This window comes from Octopus sinensis, linkage group LG1 (genome assembly GCF_006345805.1).
Source record: "Octopus sinensis linkage group LG1, ASM634580v1, whole genome shotgun sequence".
NCBI lineage: Eukaryota > Metazoa > Mollusca > Cephalopoda > Octopoda > Octopodidae > Octopus > Octopus sinensis.
Window position 1 is genome coordinate 47,406,140 of NC_042997.1, and position 20,962 is coordinate 47,427,101.

At 35.1% G+C, this 20,962-nt stretch overlaps 1 protein-coding gene across 3 annotated transcripts in view; it reads right to left on the reverse strand.

Moving 5' to 3' along the window:
- LOC115213528 overlaps positions 1-20,962 on the reverse strand; it is a 498,605-nt gene that overhangs the window by 194,704 nt on the left and 282,939 nt on the right. For all 3 annotated transcript variants that reach the window (XM_036500732.1, XM_036500730.1, XM_029782551.2), the window contains exon 6: positions 16,465-16,577. In XM_036500732.1, coding sequence (XP_036356625.1) covers positions 16,465-16,577 — 113 coding nt within the window. The remainder of the gene's footprint in view (positions 1-16,464; positions 16,578-20,962) is intronic.

The window sequence follows — 20,962 nt, forward strand, 5'->3', positions numbered from 1 at the left end:
AGTTTTCTAGGCGTGGCCGTACAAAGAACAAAAGAAAAATTATTGCAGCGGCCTTTCATGTGTGCATGTGTGTGTGTGTGTATGTGTGTGTGTGTGTGATTCGAAACATAATATTTGTATATATAAACTTGCATGGAAATGGACGCGTCGCGTTCAATTATATATATATATATATACATACATATACATATGCATATATGAATACAGGTCATCACTAATAGTAAACAACAAGAAATACGAAAATAAATGAGTTCAATATGCAAACAACGAGAGAAGCAAGTGGAAAACAGGACAAGTAACACAAAGAACAGCCCTTCATCACTTATAAGCTGTCTGTCTACTCGAATGCTCGAAATGAGGAGTAGATAGACAGCCGACCACTGATGAAATTACTTGTCCTGTGTTCTATTTGATTCTCTCGTTGTTTACATATTGATCTTATTTCTTTTCGTATTTCATGTTTACTGTTAGTGACGCCCTGTAGCCATATATATATATATATATATATATATATATATATATTATATATATATATATATATATATATATATATATATATATAATTGCCGTCCTAAAAAAAACTTAAGCATTTAAGAGATCAAGTTCAATTGATTTTAAATATTTAATTTATAATCAAAAATAGTTGAAGTCACACTTGTAACTTGCTTCGCTCATATCTTTCATTTATATTTCATTCTTTAGCTTTGAACTTTATCTTTTATGTAGTCTTCACATTTTATTGTAATTGAAACTATTTTTGTCTTTCTACTAAATTTTTTCCACGTGCATAGCATAATGTAGTAAGCAGCAGTGTTATTTTAGGCCCTATTCCTTAATTTCTAGCGATTAAAAGTTTCTAGATCGCAAATATTTTTTGTCAAAACAAAAAAAATCATATTGTAGGTCGTATGTCGCGTACAGCACTTCGACAGCAACAACGAAATGAATAACAAAAGCATCTGCTTAGATCTGACCGTTGTGACCTTATATCTGCCAATCCTATCATTGCAAGCAATACACATTCTCTGGTAACCGATCCCTATTTACCTATCAAAATTCTTTGTCTGGCTTCCGCCGTCATCATCAGCAGCAACAGCATTATCATGATCGCCATCATCTACTGCTCCTACTGTGATGACTGCTAATAATATCTCCACCACCAAGATTAAAATCTACGCTGCCTTGATCCAACGCCACGTCTCCATTACCTTCAATCATCAGTCTACCTGCTCTCAGGCAACGTTTCCTCACAAAAAAAAAAAAAATCAGTCATCTTAGGAAGGGTAATATTTATTCCCACTTAATCGTAGATATTCTGTTGGAACAAACTGAACTGTTCTGGATACCATGAGAGGAATTCTTGTATTGTCATTTGGTGCACCCTTGTTTATAGTGCTAGTATATATGTTTTCATAGAAAAAGGTCCGCCTTACATAGAATAGAATTGATATAATTCTTATTCAGTGTAAGTCGAACTTTTTCTATGATAATATTCTTTTATTCTTTTTCTTTTACTTGTTTCAGTCATTTGACTGTGACCATGCTGGAGCACCGCCTTTAGTCGAGCAAATCGACCCCGGGACTTATTCTTTTGTAAGCCCAGTACTTATTCTATCGGTCTCTTTTTGCCGAACCGCCAGGTGACGGGGACGTAAACACACCAGCATCGGTTGTCAAGCAATGCTAGGGGGACAAACACAGACATACACATACATATATATATACATATATACGACAGGCTTCTTTCAGTTTCCGTCTACCAAATCCACTCACAAGGCATTGGTCGGCCCGAGGCTATAGCAGAAGACACTTGCCCAAGGTGCCGCGCAGTGGGACTGAACCCGGAACCATGTTGTTGGTAAGCAAGCTACTTACCACACAGCCTTAATTTTCCTTGTATATCGACCTGCCTAACTTGCTTATCCTTACACTTACTCCTCTACCCGCTCAAGTAGAGGAGTAAACCTCCTGAGCATTACTAAGTGTATTCTATACTGAAAACATTCAATTCTCATCTATGACTTGTGTGTGTGTGTGTATGTGTGTGTGTGTGTGTGTGTGTGTGTGTTGTGTGTGTGCGCGTGTAGGATGTGCGAGTTTGTGTGTTGATGGCCGATTCCGATGAGCTGTCGAATTTGAAATAAAAAAATGTAGAAAACGCTCATCACGTTTCAGACTAGGCGGTAGCTTCTTGCGAGCAAATTCTCCCAAAATTCTTACACACAGGATATATGTGTTACAGAACTTATTTTATTGTTCCTAACTTGCGCATTCTGTCATCAATCATCAACTAACTGCACTGTTTGTGTTTTGGCCTTCTTTAATTTTCTTCTAATGATGGTATACGTAAAATTTGCTGTCATATTTTTCTTCTTCAGAGCTTTTTACAACATCCATATGCAGTATTTTGAGAAAATATGACTAAAGCAGTTGCAACGTTCCTTTCATTCTACTCTATGAAATAAACGTACAATCTCTTATTTTAACATCCAGTCTCTATTTCTATTCATATCTATTTTCCATATTTCAATTCTTCCTCTTTTATTCTTCCATTTTTATTTATTTATTTAGGAAATTTATTTACCCCTTTCTTCTCATTTTCCGTTTTCTTTTCCCTCAGCTAAATTTTTATTTTATTGATAATTCCATTAATAAATCTAAGCCATACCACAACACCACAATATTATACTATATGATAACTCTACGAAAACCACACCAAGATAATATACTAGAAGCGCTCATTTTCTCTTCTTAGAACAGCAAATATTTTATATTTATCCCGTTTCTTTTTGGGAAGTCGGATTATTTTCGCTTCATTCATAGCTTTTGACTTCTTGTAATCCCCTCGTTTTCTTCTAGAACTATTAAAGTAATATTTCCTTTTCACACACTCTTCTATATACATATTTACGTGTGTGTATATATATATATATATATATATATATATATATTATATATATATAATATATATATATATATATATAGTGTGTGTGTGTGCATATCAATATATATATTTCTTTTATGTCGGTACAGACACAGACACACAATACATAATCATATACATGCATGTACATATATATCTATATCTATATATATATATATTATATATGTGTGTGTGTGTGTGTTGTGTGTGTGTGTGTATACAAGACTCAACTCAACGACCTCCAATAGTTATATTGGCAAAAATTCTTTGTATCTATTGTTTTCGTTATCTCCACTTCTTTCATGGCTGCCAGTGTGAGGCATAGTACAGAGAATTTATGCATAAAACCTTACATCAAAGAAGAACTTTAGCTGATCTTTGTCTCTTTCTCTCTCTCTCTGTACGTCTCCGCAGTTTACCTGTTTATATATCACATTGATTTGTCTTTCTTTCATTTTATTAGACACACGCACAACACACACACACATGCATGCTCACTCACACAGGCAAACACACACAGAGCACACCAAGTTCTCACCCATATCTACACTCAACCAATCTGGTATTTTCGCGATTCTTTTTTTTTTATTTTTTATCTTAAGGCCTATTCCACTAGGAGGAAGAATTATTGTTACCAGTCGATATTGATTCTGCAGTAACAACAGTCAAAATACAAAGACTATAGATATGAACCAAAACGCAGGAGCTTACACGGTAAATACTATAATCAGTGTATCGCTCGTCTTTGTGGTTTTGTTGTAATATATATATATATATATATATATATATATATATATTCCATAAGGGAAAAAACCCCTTTAGGCTGCGATTTCAGAAATAAATGCTAGTTAGAGGAGACGAACGAAATGTTTGCATTTGGTAATAACTCATAAAATCGTACCAATTCAATAATTTTTACTTTGGGCATTTCCGAGCCTGCTCGTGCACTTAAGTCCCTCACACACAAACGCATGCAGTCCCTCTTAAGAATGTAACGATTCAAACTATACCCGACTAACAAAGGATTATATGAACTAGTGGGTGCTGAAAATTTCCTGGTTTTGTGAATTTATTCTATATATTCCCCTCTCGGATTCACATACTTATTGTAGAGGTCCGACAATTTTTTCTAAGCCTTGTAAAAGAACCCGGAAGTTTGGGCTTCCAACCAGGCCTTTCGCGATACTCTTAAAACCAGGAACTTTTCAGCACTCCCTCGTATTTATTTTATGTATTGCGTTTTCTAGGACAAGTTTGTAAAATTTCATGTTCTTTCTGTCTATTTATCCATATGTGTGTGTATGTGTATGAGTCTATATATGTATACGTACATACACAAATGTGTGTGTGTGTGTGTGTGTGAGTGTGTGTGTGTGTATGAGTGCGTATGGCTTAGTGGTTAGGATGTTACACTCACGATCTAGCGATCATCGTTTCAACTGCGTTATGTTCTTGAGCAAAACACTTCATCTCACGTTGTCCTGCAATTATCTCGACACCTGTAGAATTGGTAGAGAGAGTGAGCTATTGTGCGGCACGAACACTTGATCACTGTAAACAAATCATTTTTGCATGTTGTTCGGCGTATGTATGTATGTTTGTATGCATGTATGTATATATGTATGTATGCATGTATGTATGTATGTATGTATGTATGTATGTATGTATGTATGTATGTATGTGTGTGTGTGTGCGTATGTGTGTGTTAGAATACAGATTCAAAGAATCAACCAGAGCTCACAGTAAGTCCCTTCTGCGCTCGCTTAGGATCTGAATGTTCCTTGAATGTCAATGGAGAAGAGTATGTAGAAAGACGTGACCCGATAGGAGGAATGAAGCAAGGGATTAGATATTTATTCCATTAGCTGACAGCTGTTTCATAATCTGTGTTAGTTGCATAACCGACGTTACATCATGTATCCTACATATAGATGAATTGACATTTATATATATTATATATATATATATGGCGCAGGAGTGGCTGTGTGGTAAGTAGCTTGTCTACCAACCACATGGTTTCGGGTTCAGTCTCACTGCGTGGTACCTTGGGCAAGTGTCTTCTACTATAGCCTCGGGCCAACCAAACCTTGTGAGTGGATTTGGTAGACGGAAACTGAAAGAAGCTCGTCGTATATATGTATATATATATATATATGCATGTGTATGTTTGTGTGTCTGTCTTTGTCCCCCTAGCATTGCTTGACAACCGATGCTGGTGTGTTACTTAGCGGTTCGGCGAACGAGACCGATAGAATAAGTACTGGGCTTACAAAAGAATAAGTCCCGGGGTCGAGTTGTTCGATTAAAGGTGGTGCTCCAGCATGGCCGCAGTCAAATGACTGAAACAAGTAAAAGAGTAAAAGAGTATATATATATATATATATGAATATATATATACCCATGAATAAATTTGTGCTGTAACATAATGAACAGACTGCACTTCAGAATATTTGACGGCAGGTTAAAACACTAGACTTAACTAAAGAAAATGCAAAAAGCTTCATTAGATATTCACAACCAATAAATGAAAGAGAAAGTGAGAAAGTGAGACAGTAGCTACATAAATCCAAAGAAAAGTTCATACATAGATACATACACACAGCGAATATTGGATGTCAATCTCACATTTCATTACTACACGAGGATAAAATTAACTCACAAACGGCTGAATACTCCACAGACATGCATAACATTAGCGTAGTTATCAGGGGGATTCAACCACACACAGGATATGACAAGGATATGAATTACAGCTACGGCTCAAGACATATATATATATATATATATATATATATATATATATATATATATATTATATATATATATATATATGAATGTATTTTTGTGTGTGTATAGTTTAGATTAATTAAAACAGGTTTGCAATAAAAAGTGTCGCATTGATCGAAATAAACGTAATTACCAAATTTTTATTCACAAATCCATTTATTATTTCGTTCTTTTACATCTCAATTTTACCTTAAGGTTCTTTGAATATGCACGATGTATTTTAAGGTTAAATAGTAATTCCATTCACGTTTGTGTAACTGAGATATTTGGTTGGATTATATAGTCATTGGTGTTACATTACATTCTATATTTTGTTACTCTCACAATATACTTTCCTAGACCTGATTTTTTTGTGGGGAGGGGGCCAGTTGATTAGATGGACCCCAGTATACAACTGATACTTAATTTATCGACCCCGAAAGGACGAAAGGCAATGACGATCTCGGCAGAATTTGAACTCAGAACGTAAAGAAAGACGGTAATGATATACAAACATTTCTCATGGCACCAGTACATTGTTTATAGATACTTATATTTTTTGTTTTCCGTGAATTTTCCACGGGTCCAGCCAGTTATTATTATTATTATTATTATTATTATTATTATTATTATTATTATTAGGACGCATGGCCTAGTGGTTAGAGTGTTAAATTCATGATCACAAGATCGTGATCCAGTTCCTACACGGGGTGATACTCTTTACACTTTTACTTGTTTCAGTCATTTGATTGTGGCCATGCTGGAGCATCGCCCTTAGTCGAGCGAATCGACCCCAGAACATTCTTTGGAAACCTAGTACTTATTCTATCGGGTCTTTTGCCGAACCACTAAGTTACGGGGACGTAAACACACTAGCATCGGTTGTCAAGCGATGTTGGTGGACAAACACAGACACGCAAACATACACACACACACACACACACACACACAACACACACACACACACACACACACACACACACACATATATATATATATATATACATATATACGACGAGCTTCTTTCAGTTTCCGTCTAACAAATCCACTCACAAGGCTTTGGTCGGCCTGAGGCTATAGTAGAAGACACTTGCCCAAGGTGCCACGCTGTGGGACTGAACCTAGAACCATGTGGTTCGTAAGCAAGCTACTTACCACACAGCCACTCCCACGCCTATTATTGGTGCATTGTTTTCTTGAGCAAAACACTTCATCTCGCGTTGATCTGCTATCACTTCGATACCTGACGCGCTGAACGCCGTGCACCTGTTCAGGCAACGTCGACTTAGTGGAGGGAGTGAGCGAATGTACAGAACATACATATGATCACTAAAAGCAAATCATTTGTGCAAGTCGTTCTGCAAAAGGCTGAACACTCATACGTCGTCTTCGACGGGAGCGTCCATCATCATTATAATTATTTGTATTACAGCTATCATAATCAGCAATATATAATTGCGCATGCATAGCTACAGCAGTTGATTGAAAGAATCGGTTCTGAGTTGGAGGAAATATTTGTCCTTTGTTCCGGATCCTTATATGTGAACGCTAGTGTCATGGCTCAGTGGATAGAGCGTCGAGCTTACGATCGTGAGGTTGTGAGCTCGAATCCCGGACGGGGCTGCGTGTTGTGTTCTTGAGCAAGGCACTTTATTTCACGTTGCTCCAGTTCACTCAGCTGTAGAAATGAGTTGCGACGTCACAGGTGCCAAGCTGTATCGGCCCTTGCCTTTCCCTTGGACAACATCAGTGACGTGGAGAGGGGAGGCCGGTATGCATGGGCGACTGCTGGTCTTCCATAAAACAACCTTGCCCAGACTTGTGCCTCAGAGTGTATCTCTCTAGGTGCAAACCCATGGTCAGTGCCTGACCGAAGGGGGTCTTCAGTGTCATGCGTTATCAGTTCTTGTTTTTATCATGGAAAATACTGATGGTGTGAATAGGGGATTTTTTTCAAAATAGCAAATTGCTTGCCTTCTGTGATAAAAAATAAAACTTTGACAAGCTTGCAACCTGGGTAAGAACATTCTAGGTGAAAATACTTTATTTGCCCTGTTCAAGTAAGACCTTAGTGCTTAAGGATTACTGCGTATACTTATTACTGTACTGATGGTTGCAGTTATTAAAAGAAGGTTACAAGCTTCGGCCAAGAATAAAGTTGCGATTATTTGTTAATCTTTTTATCCTACTTAACGCAGATGTATTGTAAGAATGCTGAAATTCAACGGTATTCGTCTTGAGAGACGGTCTCGTATAGATGTTTATACTTAGAAAAGCATAGAAAAATCAATAGTCGATAATTGCCCAGCGTCCATGGTAGAACACCTTAATCATATGATTTCGCCGTGTCTGTGTTTCCCCAGCTGCAAATATCCATCCCCTATAAACTTATGTTTGCCAAACCTCGCTTCCACTGTTTTGAACAGATTTTGTAAAACAATTTGTGCTACCTACACATTATTGTTCTAAATGAACCTAAGTTAATACGAAGCAATTTTAGGTTTCAGTAAACAGATTATATTCAGTACAAGTTTTTCTAAAATTTTCTGCAAAATTCTAACAGAATGACCAAAGGGTAAATTGCACGTATTCTTTTGATGCATTTGAAATGCACTGAACAATAATTTTTATAAAACTTGTAAAATCAAATATAATGTTTCAAAATCCTAACATTGGTCTGTCTCATTGTTTTGCCTAAATTGGTACACAAAGTAATGCCTAGTCTTTTAAAACTAACTACAGTAATCTCTCGCCATATCGCAGTTCATCTATCGCGGTTCACCTATCGCGATTTATTATGTAAGCTTACGTCGATTCCTCCGTGATGTTTTGCATTTATAATAAAATAAATACATGCGAATGATAAAAATAATTTTTAAATGTATACAGTACTGTTTCTACTACGCGGATTTTTACCTATCACGGACGGAAGGTTTTGGAACGCAACACCCGCGATAGTCGAGGGATTACTGTAGTTGCAAACATCCTGTGAGTGTACACAAGCCCCTCTTTTTTTGCAAACCGCTTATTTTTCTTGTACTTTTGGCTTCCCATTACTTCCTACGCAACATTACGTGCAAATATATGGAAATGGTTACTCTGTTGAACTCATTTCAGTAGATGTTCAACAAGAGATGTTCGAAGTAGACTTCACTGGTTTAAATCTCGCCATTTTCGGAGGACCTCATTCACTTTCCTCTTTTGGCACTCCCTCCAGTTTGAACATTAACAAAATCTATGCGAATTACATCTATTGCTAGGTTGCAAGCTTAATAAATTTTTATTATGCACCCCGTACGTTTGAAATTAATATAGTCCAACTAATATGGCATAATTACTAATTATCATTATTATTGACGTATCGGTTAGAACATATACATAAGCATGAACATCAATCGCATTAACAAATATTCCTGGCATCCACCAAACAGAAACACATAGCATATATTCTTTATAAAAGCAGTATCAAAAGCTTCTGTAACTTTTGAAGAGTTAACATTTCCACAGATACAGAAATTGTGCAAATTATATGTAAAAAGTTGGACTAATATTATTAAATCTAATTTTCAGAAAAGTTATAGCTTTTCAATAAATACAAAACGTATTGTTTCTTTGAAATAATTCTATGATTTCTATGTTTTATTTCAGAACGTTCTCTCAGACGACTTACTAATAATACTCACTGAATATTTCTAAAGCGTAAATTATTCTGTCATATAAAAGGTTACATCCATTAATTTTATTAAGTCTATACGACTAAGTTTGTTTGTTAGAATATTGTTAAAGTTACATAAAATGAAAAAAATAACAAAAATTTTAATTTCAGTTTTTAGAAATTCTTTTAAGATACTTTCCATCTCTATCTCTTTATGTCTTTCTGTCTGTATGTATATATATAATGAAAGGTAGAGATAGTCTCTGATAGCTCTTTCTGGGATATCCCCGCTTTCGGAACATGCTGATTTTGCTGTCACCGGTAAGAGATAGATGGATAGTAATAGGTTAAATATATGTAATAGTGGAATATTCGGCGCATCCAAATTCGTTTCAGTACGAGGGGCATAGCAAATCTAATTTTTTAGCTGACCATGTGCAATACTTTAAGAATATGAAGATATCTTATAGCGTATCCTGGTCCATCATAGACTCTGGCCCTCCGTACCAGAGCCAGCATACTTCCTGTTGACTATGTCTAAAGGGATCCTTACACTTATTGTTGCATAACCTTGCATAGTTACTTAATAAGCAACACGAAGCATTCTTCATGTGTAAACACAAATACTTTAGGTTATTGCAGTAAAAGGATCTTGTACCACAGCTGTACCTGTCGTTTCACGACTGTTGTCGCTCTGACAGCTGTTGTTATATTCGGAAATCTTCGACAGAATGGTTCTATCTGGCACTGTATGACCCTCAGCCGTACAGTGTTATTATCCTCAAAAGTTTGGATCGATATAACGGCCACTTGTTATCACAGCATAATTACTATATCAGCACAGACACGACTATCAACACAGTGAATACGTCCTCTCGACCTTCCTCTACCGACCGGCTACTGGTTTATTTATAATGGCTGACTACTACCACTTTTTACCGGGTGGGGTGTACAATTTCACTATACAACAGTCCTTCAAGTTCTTCCACATATCTAAGTGTAAAAACAACACTTCGGATTATCACTAACATCTAGCCTAGGTATAATACTTATCTGATACTGTCAGTTACATAACCCTTTACGGTTACTAAATAAATATACACCATGTAACCTTCTCCACGTTTATACACAGACTCTTTAGATCCTTCTAGTTGTCATTTTTTACGTTTACCCTGTATCAATTTTGTAATAATTTTTAAACTTAATTTGTAAACTTCTAATCCTAAACCTTTTGTTTGCTGGTGTGGCATCTCTTTCTAGCGTTGACACAGCCAAGATTGCCCTGAGTCCTTGCTCCACTTTAGTAAATTTGAGCACCTACTATTTCTGACGTATCTTTTTTTACGACCACTTTATCATCTTCACAGCGCCTCCTATTGCTATCCAACCTGTAGGATTGGCAGCTGATTTATTTACCTAGATGCAGGAGGAAAGAGTAAGAGAAAGTTGTGGTGAAAGAGTTAGCAGAAATTTGCCAATAACTTCTGCCGGAGCCGCGTGGAGCTTAGGTGTTTCGCCCATAAGCACACACATCGCCCGGTCTGAGATTCGAATCCGCGATCTCTCGACCGCGAGTCCACAGTTCTAACAACTAGGCCATGTGCCTCTACATCTAAACATGTATGTATGTCAAATTATAATTAACACGTTCGCATACAGTTGGACATACAAGACATTCACCGCAGAAAGGGTATTGGGAGAAACATTTTTCTAATAGCCAAAATGTCTGCAAATACACCCCTAGCCTATGAAGGACTTGATCGGACTGTGTGGAGTATTCACTTTTGCGTCGTAACATTTCATTAGCTACAGACAGCATAATCTTTGTTGATAACCAACTAAATTGTAACCGGCCTTGCATTTAAACAGCATATAAAACATTTGCTGCGTCGCACAAAACTTGATTAACCTAAAAATAATTAACTGGAGATGCATGAAGTGAAGGTATGTACAACTATTCTTAATGTATTCATATACACACGGACATGGAAAGACTTTCCCAGCGGAAAGTGACACCGGAGATACATTCTCCTGGACGAAAATATTACGTACACCAGCAAATGTGGTATAATATAACATAATTGTACCAACAGGTTTCTATTATTTTTGTTTTGAGGGCCTCTGGTTAATTAATTACAGCTTGATCAATATTTGCACACGTCGTTGAAGATATATATTTTGCTATTTAAATATAAGAACAGCTAGTTCTTTGTGAGCTATGCCCGACAGTTTTTTTCCGTAGCTGATGAAGCGTGACGATGTAAAAATGCTTGCGTCCTCAGCTCTCATGATGTTGTTCATAGCCTGATGGAGTGCAATGAAATTCCTCTCTCTACACTGTTTCCACAGCTGTCTTTTCACGTCCAAATTTACATGGCTGTGTTAAATATTATTATGCTTTGTGCACCTCTATTTCATACACACACACACACACACACACACACACACACACACACACACACACACATACACACACATATATATATGTATATATATATGTGTGTGTATATATATATATACATTTATAATGTATGTATATATGTATGTATGTATGTATGTATGTATATAGGTATGTCTTCATATATATAGTTACATAAGTGAAAAGTCAAGTTTAAAACGGTTCGATTCCAATCGCACTTGTTAAGACCTATCTCTGCACTCTTTCGTGTGTGTAAATATATTCGTTTTTCTGTATGATCATTAATTCAATATAATAAATGTTTATAATCATTTCTAAGGACACATTTGAAAGATATATTAATTTATCTTTGCTTTCTGTTGACATTAAAAACACTCGCGATTTCATAAAGTTATATATATGTGTTATGTATGTGTATAAATACATACTCTTTTACTCTTTACTCTTTTATTTGTTTCAGTCATTTGACTGCGGCCATGCTGGAGCACTGCTTTTAGTCGAGCAAATCGACCAGTACTTATTCTATCGGGCTCTTTTGCCGAACCGCTAAGTGACGGGGACGTAAACACACCAGCATCGGTTGTCAAGCAATGCTAGGGGGACAAACACATACACACACACACATATATACATATATATGTATATATATACATATATACGACAGGCTTCTTTCAGTTTCCGTCTACCAAATCCACTCACAAGGCATTGGTCGGCCCGGGGCTATAGCAGAAGACACTTACCCAAGATGCCACGCAGGGGGACTGAACCATTTAAGCTTACCATTTATTACTAACATCCAGAAAATAATATTATTTACAGCATTTTTTAGTTGGGCATCTTACATATGAATGGTATCTGTACTTCAGAAAATATATATACACCAGCTGCTATGTTCATTGTTGTGATATTTATTGGCTGGAATGTTTTGTCATTATTTATTGCTTTCCAAGGTGTTAATGTATATAATTCTCTCGGTGACTTTGATAATTCCATCTGGATTACTTTTCTAACAAGTGACAGATTTTGCTTCACAGGAAACAAATACTTCTCTGATATCTTAAAGTTAAAGCTAGCCTGTACATTGTAATCAAAAGATTCTGACCACTGACCAACTGATATTTCTCTCTAATATTTACCTACTTGACACACACATATATACTTACATATACTGATATATATATAATACAAATATGTATATAAATATATAATAGAATTAGAAATAGAATGACTATGGTAGAGTATTTCATATTTGAAAAAATGTTTAGGAATTGTTAACCTGATAAATCATCATGGATTTATGATGGAAACGTTATCAAAAACTCCACTCGCATTCATTTCTTCAAATATAAGTATATACAAATAGTGGCTGTTCACTTGTGACCAGGAAAATAACCACTGATAATAAAGAACAGTATGCACACAGAAAAGGTCATACTTTACACTTGAGGCTCCGATGGTGTTTAGTGTGCCCACCTCTTGATAAACATCCATGGCCCCCAGATATTGCAGGCATACTCCGCGCGCTCCCTTCCCACTCACTGCACTGGAGATGCGTTATCTAGCAGCTCGTTTAAATTCTATATGGAAAATGAGTGTTTTTTGAAAATATCCACTTCTTTCTTCCACTGGTGGCGATGACAAGCATTGCCGTCCCAACTGACGTCCCATATTTCCCTCAGACTTTATTGAGTCCTTAAATCGTAGTCTAGGGACGCTTTACACAAACAAATTTGCTCTATAGTATCTGCTTAGGACTTCTCTGAACATTCATCTGAAGAAGGTGTTCAGACCAACGTAAATAGTATCTGTTCACCATTGCTTCATTGCTCAAGATAACCTCAAGATCCCTATGTGTGGAATCTGAAAGGACCAGACAACATTTAAAATGTGTCTCAATCATCTCTGATGGAATTAGTCAAAGACACTTACATGATACTATAAAGGCTTCATATTCCCACATAAGTAAAGGAGCGACGTCTGCACGCAGGCAACGCAGCAACTTTTGTTTCATGTGATGCTATACCGGAACTAGACAGGAGACTCAAGATCCCTGAAGGATTTTTAAAGATATTTTATCATTGTAGGAGTAAGGGTGGCTGAGTGTGCTACTCAGATGAACAAACTTGTCTACAACTTTCACTACTGTTCCATCAACAAAATAGATGGTTTCAGGTATGAGTTTTCTATCGCAGGCTAGACCATTACAACAGTTTTGTCTAGGTTAATGCTGAGTTCAAAAGCTTTGCAAGTTGCAAGAATATGATCCGCGACAATTCACATCTCTTCAGCTGTAGACACACTGAGAATAATCTGGTTGTCACCAACACTCTGTTTAAGCAGAAAAATAAATATAAAACCACTTGGATGCAACAAGTTTTAAGCACTGACATCTCATAGATCATATTCTGATCAGAAAACGTGATATGAAAGATGTTTCAAGCGTTCGGGCCATGAGAGGAGCAGAGAGCTCTAATGACCATCGTCTAGTGCGTGGAAAAATAGATTTTTCGATAATGCTTAAAAATCCACAATCTGGCCCTAAGGTACCCAAAAACTTAAATGTTGCAAACTTTAAATTATCAAGCAATTTGCAAAGATTCCAGGAAGCTATAGAAAGTATCAATCTTGATCAAAACAATCTATGGAAAGATTTCAAAACAAAAGTATTTCAGGCTGTTAGTTTATCAGTGGGATTTAAACTAATAATAGACATTATTTAGTTTATTTACATTTGGCGGATATTTGTCCTCATCTTGTTTGTTGCTAACAACCAGTGACTGGTCCACAGATAGATCAGCAGAAATTCATGATCTACTTTTAGAAAAAACAACATTTATGCAATGCATACACACACATATAAATATATAGGCATGCATTATGTATATGCGTCTGTAAGCCCGTGTAGTGTGTACGTGTTATTCACTTTTATGTTGTAAATATCTTATTTATCGTACAAATAAACAACAAATATATATTAAGTATAGTACAAGCACACGCATATAATTCCCCACTACCACATACACGCAAACGTTATATTTTTATACACATATAGCTATGAATGTACACATTTCCATACACACATACAGACACATATACACTAACACAAACGTATACCCCACAAACTTTTTGATACACATACACCTATAAACCCGCAAACATCAATTCCTCTATGGTAAGGAATTTTTCTTAACTCTTGTATCCATATATGTTTGTATGTATTCATGCATTGGTTTTGAATTTCAGATGAAGCTTGAAGGAGATCATGAGCAATAGCAGTCCAACTTTGATTGTTCCAGCTTTTTAAATATGTTTGATTGTGTATGTCTTTCCAGTTTTTAAGACGACAAGGTGTGATTGGATGAAATTTCCCCATTATATCCAGAAGACTGAGCGACCCCGTATGTAGTTCCTCGGAGCTTCAGCTGTAAAATTATTTCTTTAAAGCGTGAATGGTAAAACTAATTCCGTTTCTCCTTAATCTACTTGATATTTCTTTTACAAATGCTATTTTTTTTTACTGAATAACCTCAGTAATATTTTAAGAGGCGATAACATTCGTAAATTAGTCTGTTAAGTATTTTGTTAAAATTGTTATAAAAGTTTTGTTCAATTCTCGCGTCTTATCTCTTTGGGGAAAGAAATTTTCATTCTAGACACAAAATTATTACACAGAATATATTCTAGAGATTGAAGAAATTGATTACTTGAAGAAAACTTTAGACGTTGATTAGTTAAGAACTTTAGGAATTGATAATTTTCCAGAGAGAATATTACTAAACTGGAGTCCTCTTTTGATTGAGTATCAAAATAAAATTATAGTAAGAAAATCAACTTTTGTCATTATGTGAATTCAGTGAGGAAATATATAACCAATTTTGAAACTGTGTAAGTGACGTGAACTATACTCGAGAAAAACTTCACTTATTGATTCTGTTAGTTCATTGTAATTTGTCATGTAAACAAACATATGTGCACATACATTCACACACACACACACACACACACACACACACACACACACACACACATATAATATATAGATACATACATACATACATACATACATACATACATACATACATACATGCATACATACATACATACATATACATATATATATGTATATATATATATGTGTGTATATATATATATATATATATATATATATATATATATATATATATATATATATATATATGCTTCCACACATTCACACAACACATATCAATGAGTTTCATACAGATACACAGGGATATGCTGAAATGAATTCATGCAAGACAAACTCTTGTATGTATGTATGTATGTATGTATGTATGTATGTATGTATGTATGTATGTATGTATGTATGTATGTATGTATATTCGGATAGAATATACGGAGACGTGTAACTATGTGGTTAAGTGGTTACACTCGTCATTGTAATACTATGCTTTCGAAAAGCAGCCTAAAAATTGTATAAAGACCTTTTAATGTGTCTTGATAATTATCATATACATAAAAGCGCACGTGTTTCAAGTTGATTATTAATCTTAAATATATAGTTTTGTACGAACATATACATCTAAATACAAACTTTAGTCCATCTATTTTACTATTTATCTAGTTATCTTTCTATGTTATCTCTCGATACATACACACATACATACATGCATGAATACATACATAAATACTACATACATACAATGAAAGTAAAATTCTTACCTTAAAAATTGGCACTGTGACGACCCATTCACAATGAAGGTTATGGGGATAATTCCGGGGCCAATTAGGAGAAGCTAGGTTACCTCGTTCTTTGTTATATACACCGCCACAATCTATTTAAAAAAAAGCATATTGGACTGTTATTAAACGTGTGTTAGCATTTAGATTCGGGATTAATAACTCTAATAAAAAATTATAAAGTCTTGAAATATCAAGCCACTCTTCCATTCACTTTCTTTCAGTTTCTGAAATTATCTTCCGTTCAGTTATGCTTGTTTCTCATTTTATTTTCCGGTTTCCGAATGCAATAACTAATTTCATAGAACAACAACAAAATCAAAACATAACTCGTCTACCTGCTAAACAGTGGAAAAGAAGCTCCACCATATGACAACATTTAATAAAATTATATACCTCATATAAGTTATAGAAATTCTGAGAAAATATATAGTTTATGCTAGTGACACCAAAATACCAACAACATACGCAACATGTATATATACATATTTATTGAATGAGATTCAGTTATATATATATATATATATATAATATATATATATATATGACTATCCTGTGTATATATTCTACATCTTCTTTATATATATATATATATGCGATAAAAAAGTTGATGAATAGCAAAGTCGATAAAATGCGATAACAAAGTCTAGGCTGTGAGGGGTTTTCAGCACATGTATAAGGAAAAAGATATAGATATGGTCTTACAGTTGTTTCTGGGATATGGATATCCCTCATCAGAGACGATGTGAAATGGTTAAATAGCGGTAAATATTTGAGTTCGAAATAAGGAATTAGTATGGAAAAGGAGGTGATAGGGAATATAGAGGGAAATAAGAGAATGAAAGTAGAAATAAAAATATAAAATATAAAAAGATATTGTAGTTGCAATTACATTAATCGAGGAAAGTGGTGTGTAGAAGTGGTAAAACAGTTTCCTGTACATGGTATGTAAGTTCCAATAGTAGTTCATGTTTAGTCATTTCAAAGTATGGAGCCGTAGATATTTTGTGCTGCTCATTCGAAAGAGTCTTGTGGTGTGAATTAAATTTGAGAATGAATTGGTAGGATTTGTGGATAGATAGGGGGGGGGATGTGAATGATTGGAATGAGAAAAAAATATCACATGTATCAATATCCAACCAAGAGTTTATCTACTGTCTGTCCATAGTACTTACTTAGCGTTACCTGCCTCTTTCCAGGTCTTCTAGATACCAATAACTCTTATATATATACATATATATATATATATACATACACACATACACATACATATATATATTTCTTTACTACCCACAAGCGGCTAAACATAGAGGGAACAAACAAGGACAGACAAACAGATGAAGTCGATTACATCGACCCCAGTGCGTAACTGGTACTTAATTTATCGACTCCGAAAGGATGAAAGGCAAAGTCGACCTCGGCGGAATTTGAACTCAGAACGTAACGACAGACGAAATACGGCTTCGCATTTCGCCCGGCGCGCTAACATTTCTGCCAGCTCGCCGCCTTATATATATAGTATTACCACCACTTGGAAGTATGCTGGCTCTTTAAGATAGCAGATTTAGCATTACATTTCGTAGGTAATTTCCACTGGTATTCTCCTCTTAACTGTAAAAAAAGTTTATAGCTGTATTGCTTGCCAGTAATCATCTTACTTTTATTGTTTATTTTTTATTTTATGTTATGTTGAGATGATGTATAAAGGTATAAGCGTCCTCGTGCCACTTATGACATAGTTTCTCCCCTGCACCTATTTTATTTACTGGTTCATTTTTTTCTTTATTTATGTCTACCCCTCTAATGATCTTAAAATGATCTTATTTTAAATATAATTGACGAATTGCAGAAATGGCAGGACTCTGGTCAGTTCTATAACGGACAATAGGTGTTTGGTCTCTAGAATTTTGCAGTAAGTACACCATTATAAAAACTCTAGGGCATATTTTGCATAAATATTAATTACCTCTATTTACGAAATCATAAGTACTCTTCGTATTCAAGATGTATTGTTTTAGTTTAGCACTAGTTTTATCCTACTACTATTTATACACCCTAGAACCCCTACAAAAAGAGACAACCCATGACTTATTTCACTTGCTCATTTGCTAGCTCACTCTTTTGCCCATCGACTTCAAGCTTTACACTGCAAAATGGTATGATTCTAATATATTGAGCGTGCTGGCCTCATTTCCAGACTATGTTCTTTCTTCTTTCCTCTTCCCCTTGTTTATTTTATTTATTTCATTTTGTGGTCGTATTCACTCTGATGAACGTGCTATAAAGATGGCGAATATTATTTTACGAACTTTCTTTGTAAGCACTAATTGATATCGGCAGTCGAATATAATTAACCGATGTTGGTCAATTTGTTTGTCTGTTGATCAAACGTTTTCTCCATTTTCTGCTTATTTCTATATATATGTAATAGATATATATGTATGTATGTATGTATGTATGTATGTATGTATGTATGTATGTATGTATGTATGTATGTATGTACGTATATATATATAGGTATATATATATGTATGTGTGTGTGTGTGTTTGTGTGTCTGTGTTTCTCTCCCTAACATCGTTTGACAACCGGTGCTGGTGTGTTTACGTCCCCGTTACCTAGCGGTTCGGCAAAAGAGACCGATAGAATAAGTACTGGGCTTACAAAGAATAAATCCCGGGGTCGATTTGCTCGACTAAAGGCGGTACTCCAGCATGGCCGCAGTCAAATGACTGAAACAAGTAAAAGAGTAAAGAGTAAAGAGTATATATATATCGTCATCGATAACAGATGGGCGTTCACAACGCTCACGATCTTCAAGGTTCAAACCTCCACTGCCAAATCTTTTAAACCATTTTCGAGCTGACCACTCACTGGTCATTTCCTCAGCAAACGTTTCGTTGATATCGCGGTGCAGTTTCAGCTGCTTCACGTCCTTTTTTGAAGTTGAATAGCAAAATTGCATGAATATCGCGCTTTGACAGTTCCATTTCAGACGAATGTAACAACTGTGAGAAAATATCAATGTTAATTTAGTGATGCATTTCGGAAAGTTTGTGTGTATTCTCAGACAATTTCAAAAAAATAAATGTTTTAAAAAATTCAAAACGCTGCAAATATCTGGTACAAATTCTTCATGGTTAAAAACGTTACTTACATTTTACTCAACCTGATATATATGCGCGCGCGCACACATAGGTACACACACACGCACACACACAGCGCACACGCACACATCATTATCTACGAATGTATGAAGGTATATATGCAAGTATATGTGTGCGCGTATGTGTGTGCGTGTGGAGGCTCTCCCATGATAATGAAGTATTATGGGAATTTTTTTTATATATACAATATATATATGTATAAATATATACATACAATATATATATATATATATATATATATATATATATTAAAATATTCTTTTCTTTAAATGAATGTCACTAACTTTGTGGAAGAAGTTTCTGTATAGTATATATTTGTGTATTGTATGTTGAAGTGTGCAGTCTCCACAAACATTACACAGATGTTGCTCTTCACAACGAAGCAGTTTCCTTGCCATGTACATTACTTTCTGCAATACGGATACCGCTACGTTCTTATTCGTCATTCAATTCTTTACATCCGTAAGTCTAGGTCATTTCGAGAGCAATTTTAGGTTTCATTCTAATCTAAGATGCTGTTCTAGATGTTTTTGGTGACAACAATTTCAGTATTGTTCATCACAAAATGACCAAAAAACATGTTTATAAAGAGGAATTGTTTGCTTCACGCTCCTCGTGTGCCGATTCTACCCATAAGAAAGAAACAAATAATACAATGTGGCTGTAGGTTATAACACCCGGGCAACGCCGGTATGCATTGTTAGGATACACATGTATATAAATATATGTTGTGTGTGTGTGTTTTCGTATGTGTGCATTTTACTGGTAACACAAAAGAGATGCTTTTTTCCATTCATCAAGATAAGCTTTGCTTAGGAAGAATTTGATGTCACCAGTCAGTTGCAATGATCATCGGGTGTTTCGATGTTGGTGAAGTACATAGATACATACACACACACATAGATACATGCATACATATACATATGCATGCGCATATATATATATATATATATATATATATATATATATATATATATATATATATATATATATAATAGAAATATATTACAAAAAGAAAATAGAAACTACACGTGGAAACGTAAGGGGAAAGTAAGAAAAAAATCAACGAAAATGCACATTGTAAATAAAAAAAGAAAAGGCTTTTTATGAAAGGTAACGACAGATATATACAATCAGATGAACTGAGGTAATAATAAAAGTAATAAAATTCATAAAAGTTATTTTTATGAGATTGTTAAAGAGATTCAAGCAGCATACCGCGGTTTCGTAAGATAATTCATTACTTTGAGATACTATTTATTGCTTTGAATATATATATGTATATATATATAGGACACGTCAAAAACAGAAACTG